We start from the raw sequence: 18,493 nt of genomic DNA on the forward strand, positions 1-18,493 counted from the left end.
TCATGGAGTAACTACATGCAATAGAGAGAATGGCAGGGAAGGCTTTCCTTTTTTATGTAGACAACTGAAGGCCTAAGAGCCATGTAGTAGCAGCCATATCTCTTAATTATTTTTTTTTAAGATAGGAAATCTTCTGAATGATCGAGGCCCTTTGTTTAATATGGAGCATTGCTCAGGTATCACCTTCCAAACCTGCTCAACTCTCTCCGTGCGTCTCAGCAAAAGCTCTTACACAGCAGAACATACAGCATCAGCTCCTTTTGCACATTAGATCCATGTCTTTAAAATGTTAACCTATGTGCAGTCATAGCTGGGTTAAATAAGCCACAGTTGCATAGTTGCTCCTTGCCACCACAGATTTTGTTGAGTTTAGGCATCATTCTTATTATAACCTGACTTGCGGTGCTGGCTCACAGCTCTGCATTACAACTGGTCCTGGCGTGGCGGTAGATGGTACATTCTCCCTCCATTCAGGTTTTCCCTGGTCTTGCTGTGACCTTTTCAAAGTACATTCTGTGATATGAAAGATGACAGTGATCTCTCCTTCCCCTTAATCTCTTTCCCTGACACCAAGAAACAGACATCAGTGTTTCGAATTGGTTTTGATTGCAAGCATCAGGGCGCTATTCCAGGAAGACAAGAGTTTTACTTTTAACTCCAAGTACAGCCAGGTTACAATCATTCCGATATATCCTAACACTGAATTTTTATATTCAGCAAGGTCCCTGCTGAAATTCTGCGTGTGGCAGTTATGTTAATCTCCTACCTCTCAACAGCAGCATTATTTCAGTGGCCATGGTTTTCATGGGAGATCATGGTAGGGGCTACCAAGATGATGAGGGGTCTGGAACATCTCTCTTATGAAGAAAGGCTGAGGGATTTGGATCTTTTTAGTCTGGAAAAAAGACGACTGAGGGGGGACCTTATCAACACTTATAAATACTTCAAGGGTGGGTGTCAGGAGGATGGGGCCAGGGTCTTTTCAGTGGTGCTCCGTGACAGGAGAAGAGGTAATGGGCACAAACTTGAGCATAGGAAGTTCCACCTAAACATGAGGAGGAACTTCTTTACTTTAAGGGTGGCAGAGCACTGGCACAGGCTGCCCAGAGAGGTGGTGGAGTCTCCAACTCTGGAGACATTCAAAACCCACCTGGTCGTGTTCCTGTGCAACCTGCTGTAGGTGACCCTGCTGTGGCAGGGGGGTTGGACTAGATGATCTCCAGAGGTCCCTTCCAACCGCTACCATTCTGTGTGATTCTGTGATTCTATAGGAGACTTTTTCCAGTGAGCATCATCAGTGGTTGAAGAAAAAGGCTGTTTTCAACTGGCCTCTCTTTCATGGGAGAGCCTACGTGAAAACTCACACACAGATAATCCACTTTCTACTTACTTGGCTAGGTTTTCTAATATCTAGGTGTCTCGAAGATGTAGACATAGCCAATAGGAAACACTAACTAAAAGATATTAAAAGAAATTTAGGCCATCAAATTCTGTCAGACAACAACACAAAGGGTGACGTACTTCTGGCAAACTCTTACCGAGCAGCAAGGCTGCCGTGTTCACAACAAGCTAAAGATTTCTTCACTGAAATCCCTTTTACAGTCATCCTTTTCATATGCAAACTATTTTTAAAACTTTTTCAATGTGAGACAGCAGATATTTAATTCATAAGTGACTAGAGGTAACAGCCATCCCTGACAATAATTCTGTGCCTATTGTTTGTATCCTGCTCATAGCTGGTAGCACCGTTTGTAAAGTGAAAATTAAAAACCTGAAGGACAGAGTGTTGCAAACATTGTTCTGCTGAGTTAATCACCGCAATGTGACTTTGCATATGGGTTCAGTTGCAGTGAATTCACCTGCCCAGAATGAATCACGAGTGCAGTTCATAAGATCAGGGCCTACAAAGAGACATTTATGGAAGTAATTTGCTCCAAAATATTTGCTCATGCAGGTTCTCAATGTAAGTAGCAAGAAGAAATACTTTTAAGGTATAATCTTTTAATATGCTTTGAGGTCATATATTGCTTTGTTTTATGCAGTATATTCTTATTATCTCAACTAGACCTCAGATATCATAGATAAGAATACCAGAAATGTGTAGAGTTAGAATGCAATAAAACATCCTCCTTTATTAGACACATTAAAAGGCTGTAAGTATTATGCAGTGGATGATTCGCTTTTATGCCAAGACTACTTCAAATATCACGATTCCAATTTGATATGTCCTAATTTTAAACCTAGTGTCCCCAGATGGGGTGGAGATTAGACCAACAAATCTGTGCGTACCCTGTCGTGGCAGAGCTTAGATCTGCTTATAGACAGAAAAGTAAGCATGACTCCAACTATACTCAAATGCACCCCGTCAGGGGACTGCTGCCCTGACACATCGTAGACGCAAATACAAAATAGAGAATGACAATACACATCTCCCAACAATGTAATTGTAAAGGGACATTTGGCAGCTTGTTTTGTGGCATGCGCATGCTTTTAACAGATGCAATAGCAATGGTCCAATAAGCAGTTAAATTGCAGGATAAACATGCTCAGTCTACTCTAATAAAGTTTGAATTGAAGTGGTCTTCATTGTTTTCCTTGCTATTTTCAATAGCAAAAATCTATTTGTCAGCAGAGGAGCCCTTTGGGGGGATTTTATTTGCATACAAAGAGAGAGAGACTGTGTGAACAAATTGAACAGGTTGCCTCCCCTGCAACTAATCTGAGAACCCAGAAAAATGCAATATAAGAAAGGGAATATGATGGTGTGATCAGAACAGACATGGAAATGAGAGCAGATTTGTTTTTCCTGTTTTTCAGACAGAAATAATTGCACATGAAGAACAGATACACGCGCACAGTCGAAATCCTATTTTTGAGTGAAGCGCTTATGACCAGGTGCAAGTAAGAGACCTAATCATGTGCCTGAACAGAAGACAATTGCCTTAGAAGAACATTATGATGGTTGCCGAAATCAAGTGCTTTAAAGTTGGAGAACACTAAAGCCTAAATGGACAAAGAATTCCTAATTGTGTTTTCCTGTAAATCAGTATTAAGATTTTTCTTGAAATGTGTCTCTGCCTCTCTTTTTTTCTTCCCAAAGAACCCTTTATCATTCATTACATAGGATAAGTAGGTGCTGATTACACAGGACCTACTGAATAAGCAGCTACTTACAAAAGTAATCTTCACCAGCCAGTTAGCGGTGCCTTATTTACTGCACACCCAAAGCCTGCAGTAAATACAGAATTATTAATTTTTTTCATGGTCTTCTCTGGGCCACTCATCACTGTAGTATCTGCATGCCTCAAGAACACAGACGAATTTATGGCTGCCGAAAGATAGGAAACCATTATTATTATTCCCATTTTACAGCTGAAGAGATAGGGACTTGCCTGGAGCTACACAGTGAATTAGTGGCGGAGCAAGGATTAAAATTCATGGCTCGCAACCCTGTGCACATCGCTGGAGACTGCACTGCCTTGCAGTCAGAGGTGCTGAGAAACCACAGCTCTCACCGACTCTGTCTACCACTGCAAGTGCTCTATAAGCCTTGGGCAGCCCGAGTCGGTCATCCATAAAATAAGATGCACAGTTAATAGTCAGCTGCCAGAATATTTGGTTTATTGTCACATTAAGAAACTAATACTTGACTCCCGTGTTTACAAAAGGGTCTTGAACCTTGTTGACCCATGGGTGAACGCCTGAGCTATGGGGGTGCTGCTGGCTCCAGGGTGGGTAGTTTACTTTTGCGTGATGAAGATGCCGGAACTCAAAAAGATGCGATAAAAGCACCATAATCTGATTTCAACAAAATGGCACTTTATGATAAAACACGCTTAGAGTGGAAAACTAACCGACCAGCTTAAGGTCTCTTCTCTTGGATTATTCACCTGAAACTCATTCCCTCCTGCTGTCTTGAGTACACCCAGGATTCTTCCCCAGTGCCCTCCCCACAAAAGGCATCTGATCAACATTTGATGGCAGTTGTTTTGTTCTTTTTAGTTAACTGGGAAAAACACCGGTAGATCAAACTGCAACCATTCCAGCAGTCATATTTTATTTAAGTCACTTTTTTCTCTTTGAAGCTATTCTTTTGATCCTCTTCTGTGCCCCTGAGACGCTATGTTCAGTGACCGTTCCCACTCTTTGGCTGCCAAAATTACCACGGGTATTAGCTCCCAGAATCCACAAGTGATACTGTTTAGACAAGCAGGTGAAGTTTCTGGTATACAATTCACCAGCAGTCCGCCATCCAAGTATACAGCCCCCAAACTAATCCACTAGTTTTCAGTTGCTGAAGTTGAAAGGCATGCTGATACATCCAGCTCATCTCTACTTACACAAGTAACCCTGTTCCTCCAAAATTTGCGGCCAATGGAGTTGTTGTGGACTGTAAAAAAGGACCAGACATAATGAGCCCGCGGCCTGTGGACCTGGACAGAGTATGCCACGCTGCCCCTCTGGTCCATGTGCCTGTTTAGCTCCTTCAAAAAACACAGCACAGGTAGTCAAGGAAAACACTCTGCACCCAGGACTGAACTTGGATCTGCTGCCTCCTACTTGTGCAGGTTGGCGGTAGGGGGCTTTCCTTCCCTCCAGGCAAAGCTTTCCTTGGCAAGGGCCAGCACACAGGTATTCACCTCCGCTGAGAGCTGACCTGCTGAACACCCAGTCACGTCTGTAAAACTGGAACAGTTTATGAGGAGAGACCAAGGAAAATCCATACAAAGGTCAATGGACTAATTGGATGGAAAATCCGTCCAACGTCCAAAAAGATAACGGCTGCCCACAGCAAAGATCAATCTGGGTATCTCACAGCCAAAGGGAATATACAAAGCGTGGGTTATATGATGATTCCTCACAACTGTTCTTAACTCTTTCTGCAGCTATATCCTCCTCTTCCATCCTACTGACTTTTTTTTAGAAATACTAAAATGAAAATGCTCAATATATACAGTGTTTTACTCTACTTTTTTTTCCATTGACGAATACAAATTGCCACATTTTAGCTGGCTCTGCAGTGGTTGTGAGCAAGCCACCTGCATTTTTCATTGAATAAATTATTTACCAAAAGGAAAAAAAAAAAAAACAGGTCCCTACTTAATATTTCTGACAAACCTAATTCTTCAGATTCAAACAAACTTTCATTGACTGAGTTGTAATTACTGGGTCACACTTGAGGCATAACCTCAGCTGATGTATGGGTGTAGTTCCACTGCCCTTCACTTCTGCAATTTATGCTACATGGAAATCTTGCTTATTGACTGGTATACATAATATATGTTATTATTTTTATCTTTCTGAGTTTTACTGCACTGGCACTGGCAAAATATTTTCATACAAAGCTGTAGGACTGACATCACCTGCATTGCTGTGGTATATTATAGTGCTTGCTATAGTCCAATCATTAATATTTAACATCCCATAGTGCTCTATATAGATCATTGTGAAATCTCCATCGCTACCTTTTCCAAAACAGGGCATTTTCATGTTATGTCTTTTTTTTTTTTTTTTTTTTAGCAGCTACGTTCAATTTCTGTAAATGTTAATTCTAGATGGAACAATTTTAAACCTCATTTTTCTTGAAATTTTATTAATTATAGCACTTGAATCTATATAACAGAAGTCACATTTAATGGGATTTGGAACTGCTGAGAACATTTATTCCCACCTAACCCTTGCCAATAAATTCAGCCTGAAAAGCAGTATATTGCAAATCCTAAAATAAATGTAAGTTGTGTCTACAGCTTTCCAAATGGTATGCATTAATGTATTTTTTTTGTAGCAGCAGCTAATTATTATAATGAATCATTACAGGATGACTTGAAAGCATTTGTAAAGTTTTATGAAAATGGAAGCAAATATTTGTTGGTATTTTTGACAGCTACCTGTGTTGATCAGAAACAGAAATAATGAGTTCTGTCAATATAACCAGCGCACATGTAAACAACACAGAGAAATGCAGTAAATACGGAAACTATAGCAGCCAAAAAGACTGTTCATCACAACAACTTAAAACATGCTAATCCAATCTTATCTTAGCATTTACATAGCCAGAACCCAGTTGTCAGGTAGACTTGATATGTACATACGTGTATCAATAGGCATAAATATTTATAGCTTACAACCTAAATATGAGAGAGAGATATACATATATATGTACGTATAATAAAAGTCAGGGATGTACTGTCAAACAGATTTTGGTACCTCTTGTCTGTAACCAATTTCTAAACTTCAAATACTCCGTCCTTAACATCACTAAGTACATTAGGTTACTATAGTCCTATATTGCCCATAAGTACGCTCGCCTTCCATCCATTATGAATATTTGAATATATACTTAATGAAGAATTTATCAACATCAATTCTTCCGTCTTAGGTCAATGAATTTCTGTATTGTTCCTTCTAAGATTTGTTCTCTCCTTCCTGTTAGGAAGGAATTACATGTACAGTAGCATATGCATAAACCCTTGAATATTGATGCAGAACTCGCATGCTCTAGTTTAAGCCTGATTAATCTTTCTTTATGAATCACATGTATGACACTGAATCATTGTGGTTGTTCTCCACCAAGTGCTTTCTTACTTAGATGCTTCAGAATACACAGTAAGTTGGTTTTTCGATCAACTGTATCATTAAAGGCGTGCTCTGTCCTCGCAAGGAGCGCACCGTGCGGTGTCACGCTTACTTACAGAAAAGATGCACTTGAACCACCAGACAGGAGGACTGAGGCCTTAAAGATCCTCTACAATGCTACCCTAATGACCCATTATTTTTTAAATGTAGATATAGCTGCTACTCTAGCTAGCTAAAACACTAACCAGTTAATTTAGCCACTCTGAAGAAATTAACTAAAGGTATTTTAAAATGATAGGATCATAAAGTTCCAGTTCGAAGGTTTTCTGAGTTAATGCTGACTTGTGTGCAATAAAAAAACCCCTAAGCTTACACAGAAAACCGTAACATTTTAGATGTAAGCGTGTATCACCAGTGTTTAACATGGAATCATCTACTTGAACACACTAGTTGCAAGTCTGTTCTCGTGTTCAGAGAACACTGACCCTTCCTTTACTGTATTACTTCTTTCTATGCAAAACTATGGTTTATATATTTCACATTTAAAAGTTTGATTCTGGAAGAACTGGAAGATCCACAGGCAATCGCCTGGGAATGTCAAGGATTCGATGACTGCCACCGCTGAGTAAGCACACAGGCGGAGAAGACAAAATGTGCTTCTCTTTGCTCCATATATGTCTAACTTTGGCTTTTGAATACACCTGCTTCTCACTAGGCCTGCTAAGAAGCTTAAGTATGTCTATGTGCACTGTCGTTCCCATACTATTAGCACAATTTCTACGGTCGCAAAGCAGGCAACCTGTAATCGGTCCAGCTCAGAGGTGGGCAAAATGTGAACTTTACATCTGTACCCACTATGTCCGTAGAGGTACATTAAATCAGCTTGTCAGTTTGTCCCAGGACGTCAAATCTAAGAGATCTTCGGGTTATAAACTTTGATTGGGTGACATCCTTATTTCAAACCTCCTTCTACCTGCAATGCCAATCTCACTAGTCCACAATCTTATCTCTGCTAAAAACACTGTGCCAACAAGAGAAGAAACCAGGGGCAGATTCAAGGTGAGATAACAGCAGGCACTTGTTTGTGGGATATAACACTCACAGAGGAGGTGACTTGCTGCAGAGTTCATGGATACCCAGAAAAACCCCGGCCTGTATTCTCACAAAGCAAGAGGATAGCAAACGAGAAAGTCACAGTTTATACTGCTATGGAAATTTGTGGAGCGTGTGATGCAGGAGGGACTGCTGCTAGGTAGCCCCTTCCACCTCCTGAATCTAAGATCCTGAACTAGCAGTTCAAAACATGTTGCAAATCCCTTTGTCTTTCCTGGTTTGTATCTCAAGGGCAGACTTTGATAGACTCTGCAGGAACAGGGAGCAGATTTCACATCTGAACCTGGCAAGGATGTGAATAAAACCTCAATTCTTCCATGGGAAAAACATCTGTGAGCAGGCTTGACCCCACGCTCTGACTTTGCGTTGCTATCCACTGGTGTAAAGGAAATTCTCTCTTTTCCAGGGCAGAGGAGAAAAGGGCTATCTCACTGGCAAGCTGAACTGATGTGAGGGAACTGTCAAAACCCGCCTGCACACAACATTTCCCTGCAAAGGGCAGTGCCAGGCCTGAACCCCACTGTTGGCGCTGGCCACGTGCTCCTCACCGACCAGCTCCAGGCTTCCAACAGTTACACTCAGCCACATCAATGGAATTTAAATCTGGACCAGCTGGGTTAACCTGTAGGGAGGATAGGATCTATAAGGGAGAAGGGAATTGTAAGGAGTCAGACAACAAAGTGGGTTTGGGGGAAAATGATACAGCCCCTTTATGTCTCTTCATGCAGAAAGACAGGGATGTCGTTGTAAGTAGCAGACAACATTTGCTTTAGTGCTCTAACCCAAGGATTTATAACCTTACAATGGACTGAAAAGTGTTGGAAATGTTCTCCACCCCTTCTGGTGGGGGAGGTATCTCTAGATATCATTTCCCTGGTCTAATGGGGCGAAGTGTCTAATGCAGATCCAAACTCCTTCAAATTTCCTGCCAGCCACTTTTGAGAAATAGGGCTGACAGCACCCGAGGCGCTCATCTTGGAGTAGGGACCTCTGTAAGGTGCCTAGAGAGGTTTTCAGAAACACTGAAGCTTAGGGCATGCTATAAATCCATGACAGCACTGTTTGGGCATACCCTCGACCTTCGCTCAGCTGTTAGCTTAATATGTGGAAATGGAGTGAAGCATAGGATGCTCATAACAGACAGGACGAACTGCCGAACAGAAAATGTAGCCTTTCGTTCATTGCTAATCTGGATGCGTGCAGAAAGCAACCTGCTCAGGATTAGCTTCAGATGAAGGTTTTAGACCTTTGAACCTGCAGGTTTGGGAATCACAACAAACAGCATGCAGAAGCATCAGTGTTGCTTGCCAAAGACGACGCTTTTCACAACCAGGTGGAATTTTGCTGGGACGGGGAGGATGGTCACTTGCCTCTCTCTCCCACTATATTCTGTGTCACACAACAAGGCACCAACACTATCTCCGAGAAATCCTTCCCAAAGTTACTCTGCCCCCAGCTGCCTTTCACAAAGCTCCATTAAGTAGCTCTCTGTTGCCACCGGGATGCACAAAACAAATCACCAAAACACCAGGTCCTAAACGCAGCTCTGCCTGCAGCCTGGCCTGTCAGACAAGTGAAATGCAGGTCACTGGTTGTGTTTCATGGGCATCCATGACATTGTAGAGGGCGTATCCATGAGGGAAAGAAAAGGCCTTTATTATCCCTCCTTACCATTCAGAAATATACCAAATGCTTCAAAATCTATCAGAGACTAGTACCTCTCACATCAGCAAGGTTATCTGTATCATTTCACTACCAGATTCAGTTGTGAAATAGCTTGGGAAAAGTAATAGAGGGTTTCACGGGATGACACTATTTTCATAGCTTAGAGGATAACAGGATGGCTGAAACTAGAGGGCACCTCTGGAGATCAGCCAGTCCCCCCTCCTGCTCAAGCAGGGTCAGCTAGAGCAGATTTCCCAGGATTGTTCCCCTTTGGGTTTTTAGTATCTCCCCAGGAGGAGACTTCACAACTTCTCTGGACAACCTGTTCCTATGTTTGACCGCCCTGTTTTCTTGTGTTCAGATGGAAGGTCATGGTTTTTAATTTGTGCCCACTGCCCCTTGTCCTGTCCCTGGGCATCACTGAGCAGAGCCTGGCTCCCTCTTCTTCATTCCCCCCATCAGGTATTTATACACTGATGAGATCTCCTCTGAGCCTTCTCTTCTCCACGCTGAGCAGTCCCGACTCTCTCAGCCTCTCCTCATAGGAGAGATGCTCCAGTCCTTTAATAACCTTCTTGGCCCCTTGCTGGACTTTCTCCAGTGTGTCCATGGCTCTCTCATACTGGGGAGCCCAAAGCTGGACCCAGCACTCCAGGTGTCTCTCTCCAGGGCTGAGAAGAAGCCTCTTGACTGCCACCTCTGCAAATACTGAGAGAGAAGGGAGTGGAAACAAGAAACAAGACTTTCACCCCTTGGTTCAGATCCAGGCTCTGTGTTGAGAGTGGCCAAGTTGGTGTTAGCTGGCGGTTCGGGTTTCGTGCAATGACTGATGAATTCAGGCTGCTCTCTATTGGAAAAGGATTTGCATTGCCAAAAATCACTGTCCCGAGTGCTACCTTTTGCAGAGTCTTAGCTAGGAGGCCAAAGAGAAGATTTTAAGAAAACAGGCAATCCTCCCCACCAAGATGTCAGAAATGAAATGTTTGGGCAGAATAGGATGCCTCTGAAGAGCCGACTGCTTGGGTCGGTACCCACAGCATGTCACACCTCCACACAACTTCACGAACTTTCTGTAGCTCTCCTGGGAGAAGAAGGAATGGCTTGGGCAATGACAGAGACATCTTTGGCTGCTGGAGAAACAGGTCATTTTCCAACACAGCATGTCACGGTGTTAGGACTTGGTGCGCATTTCCCAGTGAGCTCCTGAGTGTGTTAGGTGTTCACGGGCGCCATGGTAAAAAATCACAGCCCAATTTGCCTCTACTATTGTTTCAGCCCTGTGCAGAGGATGATCTACCTCAAACGCATTTATCTCTGCAAATAAGCAACATTACTGAATGACGCAGGGAGGAGAAATGTCAGCGAAGGACCACGCAAAACTTGTCCCAACGACTTCTGGTAGGCTGTGTCGGCTTTTGCGAAACACCAGCGCGGAAAATAAACAACCAACCCAACAAAACATTTCCTTGACCACAATAAAAAGCAATTGTTTCACATACTAAATCCAACACGTCCTTTAAAACCAAACAAGGCGGCTAAGAATACAAATAGGGCAAGTGTGAATCACAGGGGAGCGCCTGAAAAAAACCCCACAGTGGAGGACACGTGTGATACATTTGCCTTCAAAGCAAAGATCTCTCTATTGCTTGTAATAACTCCGCTACCACAGGTCAATGCCGCCATCCTGCAGGGATCCAGCCCGAAAACCTACGCAATTAATGTCTGACAAGCTTTCAAGGAAGCACCTTTGCCCAGGAGTTAATACCTTGCATTACAAACAACACGTTTCAGATATATTGCGTCATTAGCCAGAATTAGCTGGCAAGCCAGAGCCAGATCTGTATTGCACCGCTACCGTAGAGACAAGGCTGCAGAAAAAATAAAATAAAATAATAATAAAAAAAAACCAAACAGCCCCCCGAGGCTGCCGTTCGGAGCCATCAAACCCGCTTCCTTGCGGATGTTACTCGCCAGCGGCGAGTGACCGCTTGCTTTCAGCCGCCCTCGAGGCGCCGCGCAGCAGGCGGTGGCTTCCCGGCGGCTTCACCGAGCCCCTTCCCCGGCACATCGCCCGTCCCGGCACATCGCCCGCCACCCCCCCCCCTCCCCGGCCCCGGGGGCTACCGCGGCACGCGGGCGCCACCGCCCGCTCGGGGCGGGGAGGGGCGGAGGCCGCGCGCTGGCCCGCGCAGCTCGGCCGCGCGTGTTGCGTGGAGCTGGGCTGCCCCCTGGCGGCGGCCGAGAGAGCTGCGGCCCTTCGGCATGGCGGAGGGGGTTGTCCCACCCGGGGCGGGGGGACGGCGACACTGCGGGCCAGCCCCGCTGCTCAGACCGGCGTTTCGCTGAGAAAGGCGCTTTTTCGTTTAATTTTTTTTTCTTTTATTTTAATACCTTTCTTCTTTAGTTCGGCTCTCAAAGGCTTCCTCCCTCCGGTTGACGTGAAGCGGCTCCGCCGCCCGCGGCTTGGCGGGGAAGCTGTGGCCAGGCAAGGGGAAGCGGGGCCGGGCGCTGCCCGCCCGAGGACTGGGGCGAGCAGCCGAAGCCCTAGGAAAGCCCAGGCCAACGTTTCCACCGCTGGCTTTTGTAAAATTATTTAAAGCTCGCATAATTTTACAGCGTCACCTCTGCGGAGATATGAATAGCTCATACCAGAAATCAAAGCACGGTAAAAAAAAAAAAAAAAAAAATAAAAAATCTGATTTAAACACTCTTAGGCGAGAACATTATCATGAGAAACTACTGGCGCTTCATACTTAACTTTGCTCGGATATTTTTAAGCACCGGGAAAGCTATTCTGATAGCAACATTCATTCACAACTTCATATTTATTGAAGTCACTAAGGAACAGCGAGGAACAACGTATGTCATTGGCTCCGCATTTAAGATCATAAATCATGGCTGGAAAACATGAACGCAGCTAAGCACTGCATATAACCAAAAAATAAATGAAAATTTAAATTCCTAAGGACCAGTTTTCAATTCAGACCGTGAACTAGGCACTCGTATAGCAGCACCTTCTCTGGCAATGAGCTACAGAATCAATATCGATTTCAGTGGAGGGATTAATTTCATAGAGCTTTTTTATGGATATAGGAAAAAGACAAATGCTCCATTGATCCATAATGTTGCCTGAAAGACAGGGATTACCTCGTTAGAGCTGTTAATTTAATAACCAAGTTTGGAGTGTTATTTCGAAGTAGGGTCACAGCAGCATACATTGAAATCGTATTTATCACATGCAATGCGTGCGGGTTACAAAATGTCACGTGCGCCTCAAGGAATCCAGAGGAACTGGGACAATACAACACCTGTTTCGTCTTTTGGATAGTTTGAGATGCACCAATCTTTCCACACCTGCAAGCAGTATGTAATATAAGTGGTTTGGACACGTAGATGGTGTAATGCTCCCTGCGTTGAGGCTGTGAAGCAGTGCATCCATTTTTCTCGAACAACCCTAACACGCAGTCACGAGGAAACCTCGAAGTTACGGCAGGTGTCACGAAATTTTTAATACCGATAAGAACTGTGGATATCTAATCACGAGGACAGAACCATAGAATGGTTTAGGTTGGAAGGGACCGATCCTACCTAACGATCACCTATGTACAAAGCGTTAACGTTGCGGGTGCAAACCCCCGCTTGAGCGTGTAGGAGTTGTGATGGTTTAGATCTGGTCCATTGGCTACAGGAGAGGAATGCAGATACAGCTCTATGTGTGTATGGGCGTGTGTATATATATATATATATGTATGTATGTATGGTTATGTGTTGTGTGTGTAAGGAGACTGTCTACCGGCAAGCCTCACCCGCTGCTGGGGATGGCCCTGCCCCACGGTGACACGACCCTGCGCGGCCGGGCCGTGCCCGGGGCTCTCCCCACGGAGGGTCGGTGGGAGATCCCCGGGGTGGGGCGAACCGGCGGGGGCTGCTCCCGGGCGGCCGGTGCGTGGAGCCCGGGGAGCTGCCGGTCTCCCCGGTGGCTCCGGCGGGGCCGGGTTGGGGTGGTGGGGGGGGGTGGGGGTGTGTCTCCCCGCTGGGGTCCCGGAGGGGCGGGCGCGCCCCGCGCACCCACCCGCGCTCCCGGCCGCGGGGGCGGGCGCGGCGCTGCGGCGGGGCCGCGCCTGCCAAGCGGCGGGGAGGCAGCGCCGCCGCTCCCGCTCCGCTCCCGCTGCCGCTCCGCAACTTTCGGGCGAACATCACCCCCCCACACCCCACCTCCCTCCTCCTCCTCCTCCTCCTCGCCCTCGCAACCCGCCGGCGGCTGGTAAGAGCCGGGCTCCGGTGCCCGGCCGGGCCGGCGGAGGGAGGCGGGGAGCCCTGCCCGCAGCCCCCTTGGGCGGCCGCCGCTGCGCCCAGCGCCGCGCACATGGCCGCGGGAAACTTTGGCGGGCGGGCGGGGTGGGGTGGGATGGGGAAGGGAAGGGAAAACGGGAAGGGAAGAAGGGAAGGGGCGGCGGAGCGGGCAGGTGCCAGCCTCCGCGGAGCGGCGCGGAGCGATGCGCGGCGCCCCGGGGGCGCGGTTGGGCGGGCGGCGGCGGCGGGGAGCGGGCGGCGTTGGCCGGGCAGGTGCGGGCCGGTGAGGGGTTGCGCCTGTGCGGAAGGGAGCGGTGGCCCCGCGGTGTCCGGCGCGGAGCGAGCGGGACCCGCCGCGGGGCAGCGGCGGGCGGGGGGAGCCCTGGGCGGGGGGGCGGCTCTTGGTTGGTGCCTTTCGCTTTGCTGCGCCGGTGGGGTGCGGGGTGAGTAAGTTGCTGAGAGGCGTAGCGAGGGGGGCACTGGGTTCAGGTAGAAAATCCAGGCGAGCTCCCCTCTGGGTGTGTGGGGGTTTTTTTTTGGGGGGGGGGGATTGTTTTTGATATTTTTTTTTTGTTGGTTTGGGGGTTTTGGGTGGTTTGGTTTTGGTTTTTGGTTTTTGGTTTTTTTTTTTTTTTGTTTATTTCAGTAGGGCACAGAGGAAAACGTTAGCGCACGATGCTGAAATTGGCGATCTGGTCGCTGAGGCAGGTATCCGAAAAGCGGCAGTCGCCGGAGCAGCTACATTACTGTCATTCTTCGTGCTAGCCTGAGGTTTATGTGCCTTTGCGAGGAAGGTCACTTTTTACCCCCCTCCATCCCCCTCCACACCCCCCCCACCCCCCCCTCTTTTTGCTAAGCCGTGCATCAGCAGCGTGAATTCCAAGAAGCAGTAGGTGTTTCTTGGCATTTCAACTGGGATTTTGGAAAGGGAAGACGGGTATTTAATGGGAAAAAAAAAATTGCGATGGAAGGAAAGGATGCGGAGGCTGCACACAGCCCTGGGTTTGCAGGCGTGTGGAAGTTGTAGAAATAGGTAAAGGGTCGAAAGTGGCATTTGGAAAACGGTGACTATTTCTTTAGTTACTTATATGATGGACGAATATAAGAGAAAACTGGGCCACTAAGAATTTTTCCTGTTTTGCGGTTTGCTGTCAGCAGAAGGTAAAACGTGTCCTTGAAGATATACAATTTTACATAAACAGCTGATGTTTACATAAGCCTAGATAAGTTTGTGAAAAACACAGATAGCAGAAGATGCGGCGTTAGCTGAACTCGGCTATCCTGCTGTTTTGTCCGTGTAATAATTTATCTTTTTTTTTTTTTTTTTTGTATTGTTGCAGCGTAAGAACAAAGTGAGGAGCAGCTGCACCTTTACCAAAGCAACCACCTGCGTTCCTCCTCTCCTCTGGAATGGACAATGGGATGGTCTCTGGCTTTATCATGATCAAAAACTTCTTCCTCTTCTGTGTTTCCATGAGTTTAGCCAGCCACTTCGGGTGAGTTGCCAGTTGCGTTTGAATTTTTGCTGTGGGTTGTTGTGTTTTTTTTTTTTTAAGGAAATGATAAAACTTGGCTCCGCGTGGTGCGGAGCAGCTGAACAAAACAAGCGGGCTTTGCGTTTTGGTTTTAACGCGCTGCTGTTTGCGGGGAGAAGGGGGGAAGGGAGCGATTTGCTTTCTTGCTCGAATTTAGTGTCTCATATCCATTCTTCATGCCATTAACGCTCTTTCGGGAAGGCTTGGGGGATACGGGGAGCCCAGACCTGGCCTGCAGCTGCGGAGTGCTCTGCCCTGGGTGTAGGTGGCACAGCCAGGGGGCTGCGATGCTGCCAGCCCCCGTAGCTGCCATGAGGAGGGCTTGCACCTTCCCTCCCTCTCACCTGGCGGCTGCAGGCTCTAAGGCAGCAGCGCAAGACGGCGACAGCAGGACTCGGTGCAGGCTGCTGGCTGGTACAGGCTTTCCTAGTGAGTAAGCGAAGATCGTGACTGCTCAGAAGGACGCCTGAGTTTGAAACTTGCTAGAATATTGAGGCATTGTGTTTCCCTGAAGCGTATAGTAAGGAATCCTGTTTCCTTATTTTTGGATTTGGATGCTTTCCTGACGGTGATATTCTGAAAACCGTGTTGAAGAAATACTCCTCCTACAGCTCTTAGAAAAAAAGCCCAAACCACCAAAACAAACAGAACCCCCCCTATTTATATGTTTTTCTCCTAAACCCAGAGATCTTAAGAACTTTCCAAAATCGGGCTATGCAACGGAGTCTAGAAAAAGCATTTCGCAAGTGCTCCAGCAATGTAGGTTGATTCTTCTTTGTGGAGGAGAACAATTATTTATGATTTCACCAGGAAAAAAGATGAATCCTCCCAACGTGCTGATTCACAAGCACACCCATCAATTCCTTGCTATAAGAAGATACAAAATGGAGATGCAAATCAGTTTCTGATTTCAAGCGAAGCGATTTCTTTCCAGATTGGAACTAGGAGAAAGACCAAACTTTGAGTGATGACTGCCTATGCTGTCAGCAGAACTTAGCCCTGTCTCCAGCGTGTGTCCTGCGTAGGCAGGCGGGAAGCCTGCGACCACAGTGCTGTGTGTGAGTGGTTGTAGGACTGCGCCCTGCAAAGGATGCAAAGAGCCGCAGGCTGATTTATTCACCTTGGAAAAGCTTGGCCCTGCTTTCACTGTGGTCTGAGGCAAAACTCTCCCTGGACTTTGTGATAGAAATGAAGAGGGCTTAGATAGGGGTGGGACTGGGTTTAAACTTGTCTTGACATGGTTGTGATTTCACAAAGTGTTAGCACATTGAGGAGATCTTGAGGACTGTAATCTTAAGCCCTTCCTGATTGTCCATCATCCCCGCAGAAGGCAGCACATTGCAATAGTTGAGCATGACCTGTTTGGTGTGGGGCCTCTTAACTGTGTTAAAAGCCTCTAACAGAAGAATGGATAGGCGAGGCTGTAAAAAAAAAAGAGGGTTTAACTCTTCCTTTCGACTCCAAAGCAAATACTGAATCTAAGTCCCAGGTAGGAATCGGTGTGACCTGTAACCTGGCAGATAATCAGAACAGGACAGTTAGGGGAAACTAGGACACTTGTTTTCTGCGAGTTACTCAAAAAGCTGTGCACTAAAATGAGATCATCACATAACCTTCCTCCCCCCCCGCTCCTCCCGCCCCCCATTTCTGATCTAGTAATTTTAGTCCGGGCCTGCAGAGATAAGCAGCTCCAATTCGCTGCACCATTCACACGCTGCCTTAGGGCTGAATTTTGACCCTGCTCAAAAGACAGATGATGCTCCAGCGCTTCTGTTTCAGAGGCAGAAGCGGCTTCAGAGCGTAATTTGCTAAGTGCTTTGGGACTGACTGTTCAGGACAGGACGGTACAATTTACATGTAGGCTGGTATATTAACTGCAAGAATCTAATACTGATAATACTTGCTGTTGCTACCAAGGTCTCCTTTATTAGCTTCATCCGTGTTTGGACTGCGCTGTTACATTGCAGTGCCTTTTGCAATGTGCTAGATAAAAGTGATTGGTCAAATGAGCACAAATTAAAAAGCGAAATACAGTAGGACATTACAGATGAAGGCAAAGATTTGTCTACGATACTCCATAGTCATTCCATATTTATATTAAATCATAAATACAGGTTTTGCTGACATAGCCAAAGCCACCTTGGGGGAATTTGATGCACAATGCCTGGTAAAATAAACAGGAATTATGTATCTCAGTCTCCTAGGCTACTTCAGAAATCTCAGCAAAAGTCTGTGATTAATGTTTAACGTAAATGTGGAATGACTATCGAGAGTTATCCACATCAATAGGCAGTAGAGAAAGACTGTAGGCATAGTTGGTAGAAGTTATTTAAAGAAAAATCAATGAATTATAATTCGAAGGTATAGATGAAACGAGATGAGGATGTGATGTTGTGTGTCGTCATCCCCCCATCCCGTAGTTGGTGTAACAGTTTTATGAGTCTCCCTCTGTAGAAGCAGTCCAGCACAAATCAAGGCTTTTCCAAGCTTGCTCGAATTCAGCCTTGGGTTGTGTAATGCTCTAACGAGTGAAGGTGTTTTACTGAAGGATTTCAAGGTAGTTCTCAATTGTCTTGGAAGTAAACAATAATAAAAGAGCTAGAGAATAATTAGAAGTCACATGTAACCGTGAAGAGTATTTTCAGGTGAGACAAGAGGCCAATTCCTCCTGTTTGTTTCACTTGAAGGATTGCACAGAATTCAGTCTTGGTTTCGTGAGCGCAAGGCCCGCGGGGTCAGGCTCACGAAACCAAGCAGGAGGTGGGTGCTCTCCTGGCGAGGGGGGGGTGCCAGGGGAAACGCAAAATAATTCGGACCTTGCTCCCTTCAGACTGATGCCCGTGGGAGCGACGCTGTGAGGCCGAGCACATTGGTCGAGGGGAGGGAATCGGCGTACACAGGGTCCTGTCCTGCCAGCCCCCACGGGAGCCGTGCCACTGCCCAGCATCTTGCACTTTCTGGTCCTGGGGGAGCCCTCCCGCAGCCGCAGCCCTGCGAGGGTCGGCGCGATGGGTGGCTGCCTGCACCGACATCTCCCTGGGACCAGGTAGCATGTGGTCGGCCCCGTGACGGCCAGCCTGACTGCATCCTGACTCTTTTTTTTCTGTGCAAGCCCCAGACTGTCCACGGGGACATCTCTGGGGACATGCTGGTGACGCGCAGTCCCTGCGCATTTGCATTCTAGATGTGCTGTTTCAGAAAACTGTCCGAGAGCCGAAACCAACAGGGACGGATGTTGTTGGTGTAACCACAGTTTAGTTGCCATCTGCTAATAATATTTATAATAGTAGAAACACGGAAAACAGAAGATC

At 46.4% G+C, this 18,493-nt stretch overlaps 2 protein-coding genes across 3 annotated transcripts in view; one reads left to right on the plus strand and one right to left on the minus strand.

The window, feature by feature from the left end:
- The window catches only part of GABRB3 (gamma-aminobutyric acid type A receptor subunit beta3), a 196,441-nt gene that overhangs the window by 132,449 nt on the left and 45,499 nt on the right, over nt 1-18,493 (minus strand). The gene's annotated exons all lie outside the window — the stretch shown is intronic.
- The window catches only part of GABRA5 (gamma-aminobutyric acid type A receptor subunit alpha5), a 55,967-nt gene continuing 52,531 nt past the window's right edge, over nt 15,058-18,493 (plus strand). For both annotated transcript variants that reach the window (XM_054205728.1, XM_054205738.1), the window contains exon 1: nt 15,058-15,143. In XM_054205728.1, coding sequence (XP_054061703.1) covers nt 15,058-15,143 — 86 coding nt within the window. The remainder of the gene's footprint in view (nt 15,144-18,493) is intronic.

This window comes from Rissa tridactyla, chromosome 1 (assembly GCF_028500815.1).
Source record: "Rissa tridactyla isolate bRisTri1 chromosome 1, bRisTri1.patW.cur.20221130, whole genome shotgun sequence".
NCBI lineage: Eukaryota > Metazoa > Chordata > Aves > Charadriiformes > Laridae > Rissa > Rissa tridactyla.